General features: G+C 36.2%; 1 protein-coding gene across 1 annotated transcript in view; it reads right to left on the bottom strand.

The window, feature by feature from the left end:
- The window catches only part of EYS (eyes shut homolog), a 1,424,867-nt gene that overhangs the window by 935,273 nt on the left and 471,140 nt on the right, over positions 1–18,454 (bottom strand). The window contains exons 13-15 of the mRNA XM_058554077.1: positions 16,589–16,848; positions 7,007–7,103; positions 6,711–6,818 (exon numbers count right to left, since the gene is read on the bottom strand). Coding sequence (XP_058410060.1) covers positions 6,711–6,818; positions 7,007–7,103; positions 16,589–16,848 — 465 coding nt within the window. The remainder of the gene's footprint in view (positions 1–6,710; positions 6,819–7,006; positions 7,104–16,588; positions 16,849–18,454) is intronic.

The raw sequence follows: 18,454 nt of genomic DNA, 5'->3' as shown, positions 1-18,454 counted from the left end.
AATCTAGATGAGCATGAGTTTGATTATCTTTTCAGATATGAAACCAAAGGCATGATCCATGAGAGAATTGACAATCTGGTTAAAATTAAAAACTTCTATTCTATAAAAGACAAGGTCAAGAGAATGATAAGACAAGCCACAGACTGGAAGAAAATATTTGCAAAAGCGATATCTAATAAAGGAACATTATCCAAAATATACAAAGAACTCTTAAAATTCAACAATAAGAAAACAAACAACCCAATTACAAAAATGAACTAATGACCTTAACAGACACTTGACCAAAGAAGACATACTGATGTCAAATAAGCACAGGAAAAGATGCTCCGCATCATACATCATCAGGGAAATCCAAATCAAAACAATGACACACCACCACAAGCCTATTAGAATGGCCAAAATCCAGAACACTGACAGCACCAAATGTTCACGAGAATGGGGAGCAGCAGGAGCACTTATTCACTGCTGGTGGGAATGCAAAATGGTACAGTCACTTTGGAAGACAGTTTGGCAGTTTCTTACAAAATGTTTTACTAAATAATGTGTTGCATATATTATTCTTATACTTTCTTTTTCCATTCATTCATATATTTTAATAAATTTTTAAGCAATATATATTCCTATAGTTTATTCACAGTAAGTAATATATAGTTTTCTGCTTATTATATCACATCTTTGTTTATCTATTTAGATCATTTCTGTTTCCACCATTGTAAACATACCACAAACGTATAACTTTGTAAATTTCTTCTTGTACCCATATTGAAGATTTTCCTTATGATATGTATACACATGAACTTCAGAACATTCTCCCCAAAATAGTTCTTCATCCTCCCATGAGCAGTAGATGAGATTCACATTGGAAATTAATAAAATATCTCATTTTATTTCAAGTTTCCTAATTATTTGTTTATTGATCATTTTTCTTCCTCTTTGAATTGCTTGTTCATATTCTTTGCCTATGTTTTCTTATATCCTCTTAACCTTAACCTGATTTCAGCCTATGCTTAGTGCACAGTTTTCTGTGGGCTTCTACTCAGTTATCGCTAACAGCTTATTGTCTCAAACACAAGCCAGATTGAAAAGATAAAATGTTGCTGTATTGATGGCATTTTTAAAATAGACTTTATTTTTTAGATTGGTTTAAGGTTCACAGTGAAATTAAGTAGAAAGTACAGAGTTCTCATATAGCCCCTGCCCCTATACATGCAAAACTTGCCCAGTATCAACATGTCCCACCAAAGTGGCACAGTTATAACAATTGATGAACCTATATTGACACATCACCCAAAGTCCATAGTTTACATTAGGGTTCACTCTTAGTGTTGTACACTCTATGGATTTTGACAAACATGTAATTACATGTTTCCACCACTACACCATACAAAATAGTTTCACTGCCCTAAATATCCTCTGAGATCCACCTCTTTGTTACTCTCTCCCCCCTAACTCCTGGCAATCACTGATCTCTTCATTGTCTCCAATATTTTGCCTTTTCTAGAGTGTCATATAGTTGGGATCATACTATATAGAAGCTTTTTTAGATTTGTTTCTCTCATTTAGTAATATACATTTAAGTTTCCTCTATGTGTTTTCATAGCTTGTTAGCTTATTTCCTTTTAGTGCTGAGTAATATTCCACGGTCTGGATGTACTATCATTTATTTACCCATTCACCCACTGAAGAACTTCTTGGTTGGTTCCAAGTGTTAGCAATTACAAATAAAGCTGCTCTAAACACCTGTATGTAGGTTTTTGAGTGGACATAAGTTTCAACTCATTTGGGTAAACCAAGAAGTGTGATTATTGGATCATATTGTAAGTTTTGTAAGAAACTGCCAAATGTCTTCCAAAGTGGCTGCCCTTTCATTTTTATCCAGAGGGAAATTGCCTTGGGTTTCCAAATATCTCCTGTTCATGACACTATCATCCTCAAAGAATGTCTCTGAGTAGAGCCAGGCTTTGGCTGAGACACTTCCATTTCCCTCTTTACCCTTCCGATCTCTGGGGAGAGCCTCTGAAAAAAGATGCTGGTACCAGGCAGTGCAACACTAATCAGGTGGTCAGAAGTCATATCCAGAAACCTCTGACATCTGTTTCATGTCAGGAAGAGGCTGTATTTCAATCACGGTTCAGTCAGCGTATTGTATCGGCAGAAGTTTTTCTCTACGTGAGCCAAGCTTGAGGATTAATAGTCACAAAAACTCTACAGCAATTTGCATATTGGACTCTCAAGTTGCTCACCTTGGTTATTTTCCACCAAGCTTTTTAGGATTTTGTCAGTTTGAAAAATATTTTGCTGTCATCGGCTAGATTGAAGGGTCAACATCAACTCTATAATCAATTCAGCCCTCTGTAAATGAACTCCTCGTTCTTGTGTCCACGAATCTACCACATGGGCTCTCTTTTAAACAGAGGGCATTTTGGCCAGCTTCGTCCTGCAGTTCTTTGATATCTCCTACTGACACATGGGAAGATAGTCTTCAGAATCCACATAATGACTTCATATGAAAACCTTCATTTAGATTTGAGAGGTCATTTTGGTTCTACTATGCATTTCTTTCTAGTCTCTGCCTCAGTGCTCTCTCTCAGGTCCCATGCAGGGCAAACTAGAAACGTCAGGTAGTCAGTGCCCTATGCTTCAGTCTATGTATTTTCTGTGAGCATATTTTCCAGGTACTAATCCTATCTTCTGTTTGGTCGATAGCATTTTTTACCTTAATTCTTTACTACTCTTCTTCCTGGCCAGAGCTGCATCATGGCAAGAAAGTGCTTATTTGCCCCACACTTTCAGGCTTGGCTGTGATTCTTTTACTAGACAGTGATCTATAGGTCAAGGAGGAAGGGTGCAGTTTCAGAGCCCAGGGCTTAAGAGGATTTGCATGTTTCTGGTTGTTCTCTTGAACTTCTGCCATTCCATGAGAAGAACATGCTGGTCCCAAGAGGATGAGAGACATCCGGAGCAGATCCATTTCAGCTGACATAATAGACCTGCAAACATTCCTCTCCCCTCCCAGAGAAACCTAGACGAACCCAACCTATAGTAGCCAAATTTCAGAAGTCCACAGATGTAAAAGTAATAATAAATGACTGTTATTGTTAACCACTGAGTTTTCAGGTTTTTTCCTAAGCAACAACAGCAAACCAATACGGTCTGTAGAGTAACTTTGAATGAATTCATATCCCCTATAGACAGACGACTGATATGGCTAAGGAACTTAAGTCTCTGAATTCACTTGAATCTCCCTTACCGCTAGAGGCCAAACCTCTCCTGTGTCCTGGGGAATCTGTGCTTCTCTGCATACAAGCTTTCCTCTAAATGCCGCTGAAAGAACTGATTTATAAGCTGTTGCCAGTTTTCCCTGGCCCACTCCCCCAATTTCTCATTGGTTTCAATCTATAAAAAGGGTGAGAGCCCACCTTTGCTGATGAGAGATGGAAACACTTAACCAGAAACTGATAGCCTATTCCCCCAAAGAGTTGCATAAACCCACCAGTCTGTATTGCCACAAAGATGGGGAGCATGTGTGGGACAAAATCTAAGGTGGATATACAAAGGGAGAATAAATATAAGTCTTAAATGAGCTTCACTTATTGACATGGATGCAGAGAGATTTAATGTGCTAATATGAGCATCTGGGTGTGGTGTTAGATAGGCTGGTTAATCAAAGACAAAACTTAGTTCTAGCCTAGATTAGTGAAGCAGAAATGTCAGCGTTTTCTTGGTGTAATTAGAGGAAGCAGTTCATGGGCTTCTTGTTATGGAAATGTTTGAATGGATCTATTATGTGTAAGCTGCTCAATTACCACTTAATTTCTATTCTCAGAGAATATAGGAGGGCATTCCGATCTCCTAGGAAGAAACTCCATTCACCCAGGAGGGTACTCCATTCACCAAGATTAAGAACAGGGCTGGTGTGGGGCATTAGTGTCTTGATGACCTTTGTGGTGATTTTCCTTTATAGGCTGGAGATAACAATGTGAGATGCTGCAGCGTAATTGGGTTCCCTGACATAAATTAGAATAATGGGATCCAAGAATGGATAAAGCCTGTTGGATGTGCTTGACTACCAGATAAAAAATGAGCAAATAACCACATAAATCAGAGAAACAGAATGATGATAGATGGAGTGATTCACAGATATCCTTGGCAGTGGCTAATCAGTAATGGGTTTCTAGAAATGAAATATATGGACAGTCTGCTATGGTGGTGCTACTGTACATATATGGAATTAAATATATAGGTCTGCAGGACAGAAATGAAATTCAATTCACCTTTGTAAGGATTCCTAGCCTCTTACACAATTCCAGACCTAGGAGATATCATGGACTCAGTCCCTGAACTGAAGCCCCTTTGAAGAAGAATCTTGCAATATAGTCACAGGTGTTCCACATAACTTCCTGAAGCTCTTCTCAGAGGAATCTGAGGCCATTTACCAGTATGACTGTTCATTGATGAAAGAAAAATATTCAGACCTTTTAGGATTTGTCGGATACTGGCTCAGAATTCAGGCTTATCTTTGAAATACCACTGCTCCACCAGTAGGAGTACAAGACTATTGAGGTCTGGTAGATGGGTCACAAATCGATCTTTTGTTTTGTTTTGTTTTCCCCCATAGTGTCTGAATGTATAGTATAGTCAATATACTTAGTAATAGGCAGAATTTCCACATTGGAATAAGAGCTATTATGAAGGAAAACCCAACTGGAAGATCTTGAAATGCCACTTCAGACTTTAAGATTTTAAACTGAAAGCAATTCTGTAGCCCTATGGGACTTGTAGTGATTAGTGTCCTCTTGAAAGGCTTGGGAGTTGCAGGGGTAGTGATTCAAAGCGTGTCCTCATTTACTTCACCAGACTGGACACTGCAAAAGCCAGATGGCCAAGAAAATGATAGAAATAAAAGAAGATTATCAGAAAATTAAGCAGGTTGTGATACAAATTTAGACAGCAGTTCTAGATGTTGGGTGTCTATTAAGACAGATAAACATAGCCCTTGGTATCTTGAGAGCAACGGTGATTTGGCAAATGAGCCTTTTTTATCCTAATCAATGAATATCCAGTTGAATTTGTCCAAGTGGTCTTTTTTGAAAGATATTTTAAAAGATCTAAATAAATAAGGACATATCAATTCTTCTCAAATTGAGCTACAAATTCAATGGAATTCCAATCAAAACTCTACTTGGTCTTTGTTTGTTTGTTTGGATCTAGGGATTCATGCAGAATATAAGTTGATGGTAACAGAAGAAATTGTCAAAAATAGCTAAAGCTTTCGAGAGGAAGATTAAAAATATGAGATGTCTTGCTCTACCGGTATTGAGATATTTCAAAGGAAAGTAATTAAGATTTATGGTACTGGCACATGGATGACCAATTGAACTAAGGAAATAGAAGAAAGGAAGAGAAATAAACATATTCGTATATGAGGACTTGATCTGCAATCAAGAACACTTTGCAGATCAGTGAGTAAAAGATGGACCCATTCGACATGTGTAGTAGGCACAATTGTTTATTCATACAAAAAAAGGAACTTAGATTCCTACCTTATACTACACACACACACACACACACACAATATTCCAGACAGATTAAAATTTAAATATGAAGGACAGAACCTTAAATATATTAAAAGGAAATATACAAAACATCTTTTTTGTCATAGGGTAAACATTCTTAAACAAGATAAAAAAAAAGCAAGCCATATCCAAACTAATTGATTAATTCAATTACATTAAAAATAAGTTTTAGTACCCAAAAGTTATTGTAAAGAAGGTGAAATGTCAAGTCACAACCAGTAGAAGATATTTTCAGCAGATACAGCTAACAAAAATATTAATAATTAGAATTTATAAAGATTCTTACAAATCAGTAAGTCTAGAACATTAATGGGCAGATGCCATAAACAGGCATTTCTATAAAAGAAAAATCAATTTTTTTGAAATGTATGAAAAAATGCTCAGCCTCGAAAGTTATCATAGGAATGCAGAGAAAAACTACAAGCAGTTATAATTTTACATACAGCAGATAAGCCCAAATGGAACATTCTAACAATGCCAATGGGAATATTTATTCACTTTTGTTAAGAGTATGAATGTTCCATTTTCAAAGTGAAATGGAAAAAAAATGATATGGTAAATGTGAAAATGTCTACCCAATGGTCCAACTATTCTATGTCTAGGTATGAGAAAACTAGAATAACATCAGTACTTGTATATTTGGAGAAATATTTGAAAACTTTAATAGTATTATTATTGGTAAAAAAAAAAAAAAATGAAAGTAACCCAAATATTCATGACCAGGAGATGATAAATAAATGTTGGCATGTATTTAAGATGGAATATTCCACGATAGTTAAAAACGAGCAACAGATACATGCATTAATAAATAATACTGAAATGTCATATTCAACAAAATGAATTGTTTCAGAAGACTATACACAATATGATTCACTTAATATGCAAACTAAAGAGTGTTTTGTTTAGCACACATACAAATGTTTAATACTGTAAATTAAAGGTAAAGGCAGGAAACATAAATTCAGGATATTTGATACAATTGGGTGGGAAGGTCGAGGGGTTCTTGCTGACAAGAACAAGGGTATCAGTAATGTTCTGCTCCTTACGTTGCATAAAGGGCACATGTCTGTTCACTTTATTATCTGTTAAATTTCACATATAAAATAATTGATTCAGTAAAAAGTAGCTTCTAACCTGTTTGTTGGATCCACACAGGTTCCGTTATTTTTGCAAGGTTTAGAGGAACACTCATTAGTTTCAATTTCACACAGAGGTCCAGAAAACCCGGGTCTGCAAACACACCTTTTAAACAAGAAATTTAATAACTCCATTAATATAAATGTATAAAGTTGAAGCTTCAAATAATGGTATCATGGCAAATTGTTAATAAACAGAAATGTTCAATTTGCCAATTGAAACTATAAACATGCATAATTTAGATACATCTAGATGCAAAAACATGTATCTAGATGTTATTTGGTTTTCTCTACCTGAGATTGTTGACCTCATCTTCACAATCACCATCATTCTGACAGGGAAGAGAGAAGCACTCATTCATGTTAATTTCACAGTGTTCACCTTCAAATCCTTCAAGAGAGATGAGATGGGTGTGGATGAGCAATCTTCACTTTAGAGTGTGGAAATGAGAATCAGTGATCAAGAGTCTGGAGAATATGCTCGTAATGGAAGTTAAAAAAAGAAGAACCACCTTATCTCTGGCTTCGCATACAATTCTATTTCACATAATGTATAAATAAAATTATGCTAGCTTCTAATTAATGAGTTCAAATGAAAGAATCTTTACTAAATCCCCTGGAAAAGTCGAGTTGTTGCTAATGTCACTGCTGTTTTAAGGTGTTTAAATGTTTGAACAAGAAGAATTGAAACGATCTGGAAAGCAAATGAATTAATGTGATGACCAATCTTAAAGTAAAATTGTGCTTCAGTGATCAAATTTATTCAAGGCAGTTAGCAGATGAGGCAAATTATTTAATTGCTTTTCATATCCAAGTGACTCAAAGAAAACAAATTATTTTGATTATAGCTACATAATCAGTCATCCATTTAAACACGTACCAGTTATATTCTAAAAAAAACAAAGAACATGAAAGAAAATTACACAGACTGATAAGAGGCAGTTGTGATTATTTCAAAGCATTTGTATCAGAAAAATTCAGCATGATATCACTTTTTAAAGTACATTAAATATTTCAGCATTTCTGATGATCATTTAAACAATTATTTCCATGATTATATATTGACTAGGTATAACAAAATATACACTTATACTTTTTGCTTGATAATATTTTTCTCTACTAGTTAGACAATGTAAGAAACAAGAGGATTTTCCTTTCTCTTGCTTTTTCTGTGATATAACTAAGCACCAAATAATTGCATTGACATTATAAATGTCAATATCTACTCAGATTTATTTAGTCTGAGGAACAGAGGTCATTCTAGTTACTCTAAGAAAACTGCATTTACTGTTGGCATACACATAGACTGGGGTTGGAACTGAGAAGCACCTGAGGGGGAGAGTGGCCTAGCTCCCCACAAATGGCTGCCTTCCTCCCTTAGTACCTTCTCAGTCTCTCCTCCTCTTTCTATCTGCAAATGTCTCTTCATGTTCAAAGTTTCAAATCATTTGTAATATTGGCATGTGGATGATATAGCACATCTTCCTTGGTCTCCATCTCTAATCATGACCTCTCAGCTTCAGCACCTACTGCTCAGTGGAAAATCCTCTCAGTCTTTCCACACTCAGATGCCCATGAGACAAGACAGGACTGGCCTACTTTATCTTTTCACATCACACCATGCCACAAGCCATTGCCACTGTCTGCGGTGTCTACCATCAGGCCAAGTGCCAAACTCACTTCCACTTGGAGTTTGGGAGGTTGGTACCACATTGTGTAAAATCTGGCTGCCTCTTTAACAGGAGACAATATTAAATCCTAAAAATTACTTAATCCAAAAGAAAATCAGAGGAACAAAGTACAGATAAAACAAGTAGAAAACAGATAGCAATATGGTTCATCTAAAGCCTATATATCAATAATTACAATAAACATGATTTTAAAAAACACTCCAATTAAAAGGCAGAGACAAAGTAAATAAAATAACAGAAACTACTCCATGATACCTAAAAGAAATTCACTTTAAATATAGAGACAATGATAGGTTAAAAGTAGAAATACAGTCTGAAGAAGCACCAGGAAGCACCATAAGAATCCTGGAGGGCCTATGTGACTAGCAGACCAGTGGTCTTCAGGACAAGCATCATTATTAATTTCTCCTATTTCTTTTCACTCAGTTGTCGAATCCTTCAAGTTAAAATTAGAAGTTGCATGCTTATAATTTTATTCATGTACTAGATGTTGTATCCTCAGCATTAAAAACAAAATTAAAATGAGTTATTTCCAAGTTAATGTGGTTCTCCTAATTTTATTTATTTATTATTTATTTATTTATTTATTTATTTATGTATGTATGTATTTTGTGAGGAAGAGTAGCCCTGATCTAACATCTGTTGCCAATCGTCCTCTTTTTGCTGAGGAAGATTGGCCCTGGGCTAACATCCGTGCCCATCTTCCTCCACTTTATATGGGACGCCGCCACAGCATGGCTTGACAAGTGTGCCGCTGTGCACGCCCCGGATACGAACCTGCGAACCCCATGTCGCCACAGCGGAGCGCGTGCACTTAACTGCCACGCCGCGAGGCCGGCCCCCTATGGTTCTCCTAATTTTAGGTGAGCAAGTTATTATTCTAACACACTTCACCATTCATCCATCACTATTGCTGCTATATTTAAATTGCAGATATCATAGTTATAAATAACATAAGCTATTTCTTTAAACATTTGATTGTAGTTAAATTTGTTTACAAATTAAAGATTTATTTAGAAATCTGGACGCATTCCACCATTCCTACTTTCAGCATGACTAGCTTTCTCTGGGAGGCAGGGCAATTTGACACTAAGATGTTTCTTAGAAATGTTCTTCTGAGGCGCTGGACTCAGGGGCATTGGCCAGCTAGAGAAGTGCAGGTGTGCCTTCCCGAGTTCGGCTGGGCTGATGAATCGGAAGAACATTCAGGACCTGGAAGCTCGGACAGCTCACAGGATAACCTCGTTTTCCGTGATTGCCTGATTCATTTAGTTTGACATTTCTGAGATGGAGCTTTGTTACCAACTAGCAACATATGTCAATGGGCTGAGGAAATGAGATGCAGTAGACATTAGAAGAAAAAATAAAGTAGACATGGATTGCATTTAAAATAAGCCAAAGCTTGGCTCAGAAAGCTTATGCTTTGGGGATATAAAGGAGTGAAATGTATATATACTTAGTCTCAAACTAAATTTTCCGTAGTCTTTGGTGTTAGAAGTTGCTATTTATTCTTGCGAAGGGTACTTGTTTTGAATATACACAGTAACAGCTGAAAGTCTGTCAAAACTGAAAGTACAGTGAATTAAGTCTATGCTGTTCCCTGTTATTTAGCCCTATCCAGAACTATTCAGCTGAGTCTATTTTATTAGGTGCAGAGGAGTTTTTATACATGAGTAAGGAGGCATTCTCAGACAGATGCTTTCTTGATCCTTTTCTTACAGTGTCTTGCCTGTGTCTTGTCCTAGCAAATGCACATGACTAGTTAATATGTGATACTTTTACACTTTTCAACTCCCCAAAACATATCACAAAATAAGTTACTAAACCTACTGCTCAAATTCAGGAGCTAAATCAGTGTAGATTATAAGTATAATTTTTTAAATTACTTAATATTTTCTAAGTTCTAAGAAATGCAGCCTTTTTATACCTGATTCTCTGGAAGGGATAGTATAGAGCAGAGTACATTAACAACAGTTAGGTTTTCATGAAACCTTCTCAGGAAACATTTTATCATTTAGGGCTACACTTTGACAGCTCTCACATTAGAAGCAGTGTCAGCTGGAGTAATTAGTAATGAAGGTAAATAGGAAAAACTAGAGTACATCTTTCACGTATTCAAAGTAGTGTAAAAACCACATATTTTAAAATAAACACTAAAAATTTTAAAATGAATTGTTTTCAAAAGCATTAAAAAGACATTATTTTACTCCTCTTAATTAAAATCTTTAATTTCCCTAGATTTTAAAATTTTATGAAAACAGAAAAAGATTTCTCTCTTGGCAAGTCAGAACATTTTTTTTAAACATATTTTCTTTGTATTTTAAAACAATATAATAAAAATGTTAATATTTTCTTAAAAATTAACTAACTACTAAATTGTTGCAGATGTAACTTTAAAAACTAAGAACTATGAAAAAATAGAACTAAAATTTCCAACACGCCCTTTCCAATTTTAATACTGATTTTAAGTAAACATTTAGAAAATGAGTATAAAAGCTAATATTTTCAATGTAATAAATTTTAACATGTTTTAAAGTTAATTGGTAACAATATATATCTTCTTTGAAGAATTTTCCCAATATAAATGTCCACAGCTTTTTAAATCTAATAGATACATGCTACTACATGAGCACAGGTTTTTAATTTTCAAAAGGAGTAATTTTTAATTTAGACAAACTATTTTGTCTAGTGACACATTTATTTGGTTCTCAGAGTTGTACACCTTAGGTAATGTCATCATCATGACGCCACATTACCTCAGGTGTATAACAGTATGTGTCTATACTGGAGTAATAGACACATTTAAATGCAACCGCGTGCCTCCTCTGTTCTACAAATCCATCCAGCTGAGACCCCCAATCATAAATCAATAGCACATGTGAATGATCTGATTCCTCTCTCACTACAACATCTTACAAGGAGTCTTTCCCACTTTTTAATCCTTTGTAAAGTGTCATTTAAAGAAGCTTTTGCTCCTTTCACCTTGGAGACCTGGATGAAGTGGCTACATTTGAAAACTAAGCCTTTTCAGTTGAATTAAAAGTATTTGCTAGGGTTATGTTTTCGCCTATAAACTGAGACATAATTCAAAGTAGATAGAGAATCTTTCCTAAAGAGAATACTAGAAAATAAATATGTTTTATGAATAAAATGATTTTGGATCCCTCACTGTATACACACACATGCTAACACAGAGACTCTAACGAATGCCATACACACAGACATTCACGCGCATTTCATCTAGAATCATCTCCACCTCTGTAACCCTCAGGTCGTTTTATATTCCGTTTCTACCAGCCTGGAGTTGAAATCAGTTTATTCACCCTCTCCTACTTAATTAGCTCCTTCTCCTCACTGTGTGCATTAGACATTACCCTTTTGATCACATACAACATAAATAAAAACACTAACTGAGACAAGGAATGGGATTTATTGGTAGCCTAGCTGGGAAGGATACTAGGCAGTTTGCAGAACTGAGGAAAGAACCACAGGAACTGCTGGGAGTTGCTCTTTCACAAGCATTTCTCTCCCACTGCATACAGAGCTCCGTGTGAAGGGAACACGCTGTTGGCTGCACCAACTGAAAAACCCCGGCGGAAAGAGAAAGCTGCTTCTCTCAGCATCAGATCCAAGGAAGGGTTCTGCATGGCAATACTCCAGTCCTGTGCCCAGACTTTGAGCAATCATCATTCCCAGAGGGATGGAGTTTGCTATGTGTCTTAGCTTGAGTTCTTCCAAAAGAAGAATCTGAAATGATGATTCACATACAATTAGCTTATTTGAGAGGCAATTCTGTTACTGCACAAGATTGAGGTTCTCTTGCCCAATGCACATAAAAACAAAAGCTAATTAGTATGGCATCAGCTTTTGGGAAAAGACAACAGCTTTATTGCTAGATTGATCTGCAAGGAGACAGGGGCATACACTCTCAGATCTGTCTCCCTGATCCAGGCCTTGGGACGCAATTCATGGGATGAAGGGCAGGGTGATCTGAAGTGTGGAGATAGATGATCGGAAGTAAGGAGAAGTGAGGTAATTGATGATCTGCGCAAGCAAAGTCAAGCTCCATGTTTCTTCATAGGACACATGTTCATAAAATGGCAGCATTACCATGATCTGAGGGTGGAGTTTTTACCCCTTGACATCAAAAAGGTCACTTGTCGAGCATTTACATAGGCCCAGTTAATGGGTTGGTGGTCTCCACCAGCCTGAACTGGACAAGCGGTCTCAGTTCCTGAAAAACCACTCTTAATGACTCTGTTGATAAGATGGCACCAGTTGAACTGGTCCTGGAGGGCCCGCAGTTACAATCCCAGGAATCATTGCAAGGGAGTGGGGAAATAAAATAGGGAAAGGAGTGGTTTAATGAGCAGATTATTGCTGTGGGCAACCAATGCTGGAGGCTGCTGGAGATCCTCTTAGAAATCATGTGGAACCTAACTCAGAGATGTGACACTAAACAACAAAGCTGGGTATGCATCCGCAAATCCCCTCTCCTTGTGCATATCTCTGTCGTATATGGGAAAGCTCTCACTACATTGTACTTTAATGGTTAGTTAACTTATGCGTCTCTCCCTTGAACTTTAAATTCCTTGAGGGCATGTCTTTGCCATGTTTAATTTCTCCAGAATCTGTCTCAAGAGTGACACATGGTAGGAAATCAATATATATTTGTTGAATCAGTTAATAAAGAATACAGTCTTTAGATTTCTAGAACACTACCAACATACAGTTGCAAGACTGACGTGTGTTGTGTACAGAGCATAGTTTAGAGAGGTAAAAAAAATTGTGTCTACTATAAAACAAACTTTGAGGCATGTAAACTGCACACTACATCTCCAAAGCTATCACTATTGGGGGACCAAGAATAAACCCCATTTGTTTCTAGGTATTTTATGAAATTATATTTGTCTTTCTATGTGCTATTTTTATATTTATTAAAGCACTGATTTTTGATCACAGAAATTGTTTAAAAAATAGGATTATATATAAAACAAACCTGTATTGAATTATTACTGCTAAATGATTCTCTGCCCACCTATTTTCCACTAGGAAGTGTTCAGTGCTCACAGAGACCAAATGAACTCACCTCAGTTCTAATCAGAAGCCAGAGCATCACCCTTACTTTCTCTTGTGAAACATGAATAGTTCTGGTGTCTTACTACAGCTATAATTTTTAAGTAGCTCACATTGCACCAAAATGGATTTGATTGTTTTGACTATAAGTTTCAATCACTCTAACCAAAATAGTTTACCTGCTGAGCAATCAATTTGGCACAAATCAAAGCATCAGTTATTCTACTTGCTGGTTCTTCAGGGTGAATTTTAATGCCATTTATAATTTAGTCGTCTAGTATGCAGTCATATTATTACTCTGGCTCTGAGATTTTATTTATACTTATATTGAAATCTTGATAGACCCCATAGATTGACTAAAAACTGTGAACAGCATTTCAGAGATACATGTGCTGAACTCGCACACCTTAAGCCTTAAATCTTTTCTTAAGCCTTAAGCCTTTCTCATGAGCCGCCATATTCTATTCACTTGACAAACAGCAACAACTTGCAGAGAGTTCCAGTGGATCTTCCACAGCCCGTGTCTGGGTAAGAGGTGACGTCTTGGAATTCTTTGTGGTCTTAAATTTCAGTACTTTTTAAAATGGAATTTGATCAGAATGTTTGCTTTAAAAAATGATGTAATGGCTTTGACATAGACCCTATTTTAAATAACAATTATTAAAGTAACTTAGGCATGGTGTCTAAAACATTCCACAGTCAACCTCTTGTTAGAATTCTGAGGTAGTTTTTTAAAGCAATGTCACAGCCATTAGTTTGTGATCTGCTACAGAGGTGGAACAACTAAAAGAATATTAACTAAGAATTTTTTATAGTAGTTGAACCTGATTTACAGAAACTTAATCCTACATTTTCTTAGGTTTAGAAACATATTTTTCCATTTTAAATATATATATATATATATATATACACGAAGCAAAATAGTTTAGAAATGATGTCCACTTCAAATATCTCTTTGTGCTGAATCACAGTTAAAAGCAATAAACACACGATTCATCGTGTTCACCTGCCGCTCTCTCAAAAGCATTGATTTGAGTAGTCCTATTTATCTGTAAGCCTTAAGTAGAATGATGAAGTTCCAAGAAAAAAAATAAGATTTTACATATATGCAATGGTGAAATCTAAATTGTTCCCAAGGTATTTTTGTGGATACTCATGAGGATGGAAAATCTTATTACTAGTGTGATAGAAAATGATAAAGTTTTATGGTATCTCTGAACTTATTTTCCCCTCATTCCACAACAGGAAAGGAATCTCACAAGATTATAGAAATTCATTAAATGAATTATCAAAATATTATGATTTGAAAAAACATGCCCTCTTGTAGAAAATTTTTTCTGGTGAAAATGCAGGAGGTTTTATTTAAATTGAGGAAATATACTGCTTCTCTTCAGTAAATATTTATCTATTACTTATATTCTGAGAACATATTAGTGGGATAAGTAAAACATCATGGAATAATCCTGCTGGAGAAATGAGCTCCTCGGCTGCTATTGAATCATTTCTTAAAAAACTTCACTCTCAATATTTGTTAAAAGGAAAATTATTGATTTAAATTAGGTACTTCATAATTACCGAGGCTTGCAAAGCATCAAATGCTCCCCTCACATTGTGTTCTGTCTTTCTTTTCCCACTTCTTTCCTGAAAACATCTTGCTGTATGCTCTATTTGCCCATCCTATATGCTCGATAGAGCCCACGTCATTTTTGCAAAAACAATTACTAACAGCTTCCCAGTTTCTATTTCCAATCCCTCAGAAGACCCAGAAGTTTCTGTCATGTACATAGGACTTGCCACTGTATCCTTATAATAGATTACCTTATATCCTCAAGAGGTTTTAAAGGGTTTGTAAAAACAAATGGAAATAGCTTTGACTAAGATAACTACTAAACTGATATGATCTAAGCTGGCCTTTTTGGGCATAAGAGTAAATAAGTGTTGCCCTTACCTTTAAAGGACTCCTATTCTAGTAGAGCCAGGAACAAGGAAAGAGACAGGAACCCATAAGTGATTATAGAAAACAAATAGCAGTTGTAGACTTCTATACACGATGTGGTTCTGACAGTGTGCTTATGGCACATTTCAGTTATACTGAAACCATCAGCGTGCTGGTTTTATGGCAGAAGCATTCCTGCTGGAAGTGGTAACAGCTCTTGCGTAGCCAGCAGTACACAAGTGGTAAATATTTACCCAGACTACACGTGCACTAATCAGACCTTTCTCAGTTACATCTGAAGAGATCCCAATCAAGCATCTCTAATGATAATAGGTGAAGTTATTGGCTGATATGACCTAGAAAGCCAGAAGTAGCCTTGCTTCAAATATGGCTGGATTCAGGGGCTCCAATAATGTCCTGTGATCTGTTCATTCTCTCTCTCTTACATGAATTCTCTCCCATGATACAAAGAGCTACCAGAGTCACATGATACTAGTTTAGCAATTTAAGTGGAAAGAAGTGATATTTACAGATAGCTTCAGGAGAAAAGTTACAGTGAAGCATTTGATTACCCAGGATTGTACCTATGCCCATTTCTAACTAACTGCTACTGTCAGGAACACTGCATGGGCACGATTATTCAGGAAAGAGAAACTGTTAACAAAGAATGAGAGAAGATTTCTGAAAGAAAGGAAGGAAGGCAAGAAAAAGAAAGAAAGAGAGAGAAGGAAGGAAGGAAGGAAGGAAGGAAGGGAGGGAGGGAGGGAGGGAGGGAGGGAGGAGAGAGAGAGAGAGAGGGAGGGAGGGAGGGAAGGAAGGAAGGAAGAAAGGAAGGAAGGAAGGAAGGAAGAAGGGAGGGAGGAAGGGAGGGAGGGGAGAGAGAGAGAGAGGGAGGGAGGGAGGGAAGGAAGGAAGGAAGGAAGGAAAAGAAAGAAAGAAAGAGACCCAAAAGCCACCAAGTTCCGCCCTTCTCCCTTTACTGCCGTGCTATCTAGGTCGACTCTTTAGATTATTTCCCCAGGATGTTTATATACTTGGATTTGGAGTTAGATATTTCCCCACCCTCCAATGTGTTTAGGTTTTCTCTCACCCATTCTTAAGGAGCCACCCTCCCAGAGGACCAAAGCAAAACAAAAAGTGAAACAAACCATTAAAACAAATACAAGCTCTTACCTTCTCTGCAAACACAATAATGACGTCCATCTACCAAAGTCAAGCATGTTGCGTTGTTTCTGCAAGGGTCATTGAGTGGATCACAGGAGCTATAGTGTTCGTGGCAAAATTTTCCAGTGTAAAAGGGTGGGCACAGGCATACAAATTGCCCCGGGATGGTAGATTCATGACAGAGAGCTCCGTTCAGGCACGGGTCAGAGTCACATTCATTTATTTCTTCACTGCAGTTTTGTCCAGTCCATCCAGGTGCACATTCACAGCTGAAATACAATTTTAAGAAATATGAGCAATGCTGTTTCAAATTTATTCCTTTCATTTTCAATGTAATAACTATATTTAACTACTGTGTGGTATTTTTTTATTTATAACAAGATTAATAAATGATACACACTTTAAAAATATTGTTTGCCTAATTTCCTGAGACAATCTGATGTATATTACTGCCAAACTGACTGCATCGGCTGAAATAAGATTTAAGAAGCATTTGGTAAATTCCTAACACAGTTAGGCCACTGAGCCGTGTCAGAGAACAACAGTGCTATCAATTTCAATTTTAGCAACTATTGAGCTGAATTGCCAACTGAGAAAATTTCCTCAATTATTTCTTTTATTTAAAATGATTTTTACAGATGGGATCACTGTTTACAAGCCTGAGATGATATTTAATTCAATGTCTTTAGCAACACGAGATTCTTATAATCACCAGAGTATTTATAACAAGGTGCTTCTTTATGTTAAACATCCATTTTTTGTTTCAGTTTGGTATGTTTTTAAAAAGATCTTTCTTATTAACATTTGAATAACATGGAAAAATTGAAGAGAAAAAAGACAAATAAAAAGTAAAGCATCTGGATCCTGTCTGTACATCACAGACTCAGTCTGATCCTTAATCATCCAGCATCTGTCATTCTCTTGGAAATTTTTGACTTCAAATAGCATTTTAGCCAAACATTTTCATCAAAGTAGCTAGTTCTGTTCTTAAGAGCTGGAGAATTCTAACAGGGTAAGAAAAAGGGTTTTCCATATAAAGTATTATACAAATAAAGGAGATAGGTAATAAGGAAACCTGCAGATATGCAGCAAATGCGAGGATTGTCAATCAACTGGTTGAGTGGGAGCCAATTATACACTGTGGGCGGGTTCAGAGAGAGAACTCGTGCCAGTCTGTGCACAAAGCAGAGCTCCAAATCTTGAGTAAATGTACTGTTTGGCAAGTAACAGATCATGGCACAAAGCATAGGAGATATTAAAGAATTATTTTTAGAAAAAATTTCCTTTACTAATAGATTAGATATTTAAGATAACTTGAAAAAAATACTACGGGCTGAAACATCTAAGTTGCTTCAGGATAAGCAATATCTTGCTAAAAAAAAAAAAGTAAAGGAAAGGACGGAAGAGAGAGCGAGAGAGAAATGAATGAATGACTGAATCAATCAATCAATCAATCACCTCAATTGCAATGTCAAAGCCCCAGGAATATCCAGACCCTTTTGTACTAATAAATACAGAGGATACAAATAAAGTGAGAGGAGAGGTTGAACGACTGGCTTGCACTAGCACTTGCAATTGAACTCTAAATAGATATAGTTGCCATTGAAATAAATACTAAAATGAATAAGGGGAAAGATGGTTTTAGACATAATTGGCTAATAATGTGTTTATTAGTTCAATAATATTAAATCTAATTTAAAAAACAGTTGATTTTATAGCTTTTTTTAAATTTGATAATATGCAGAAAGTGATTGCTACCATGCAAATTGAATATTTCTTTGTAAGGTATGTTTGCATAAGGCAAACTTTACAACTGAAATAATTCATATCCTTGAAACAGAAAAATATATCTACGAATATGTTATTTCCTGTAAG

This window comes from Diceros bicornis, chromosome 14, assembly GCF_020826845.1.
Source record: "Diceros bicornis minor isolate mBicDic1 chromosome 14, mDicBic1.mat.cur, whole genome shotgun sequence".
Lineage (NCBI taxonomy): Eukaryota > Metazoa > Chordata > Mammalia > Perissodactyla > Rhinocerotidae > Diceros > Diceros bicornis.
The sequence above is the reverse complement of the archived record's forward strand: the minus strand, read 5'-3'. Positions and strand labels throughout refer to the sequence as shown.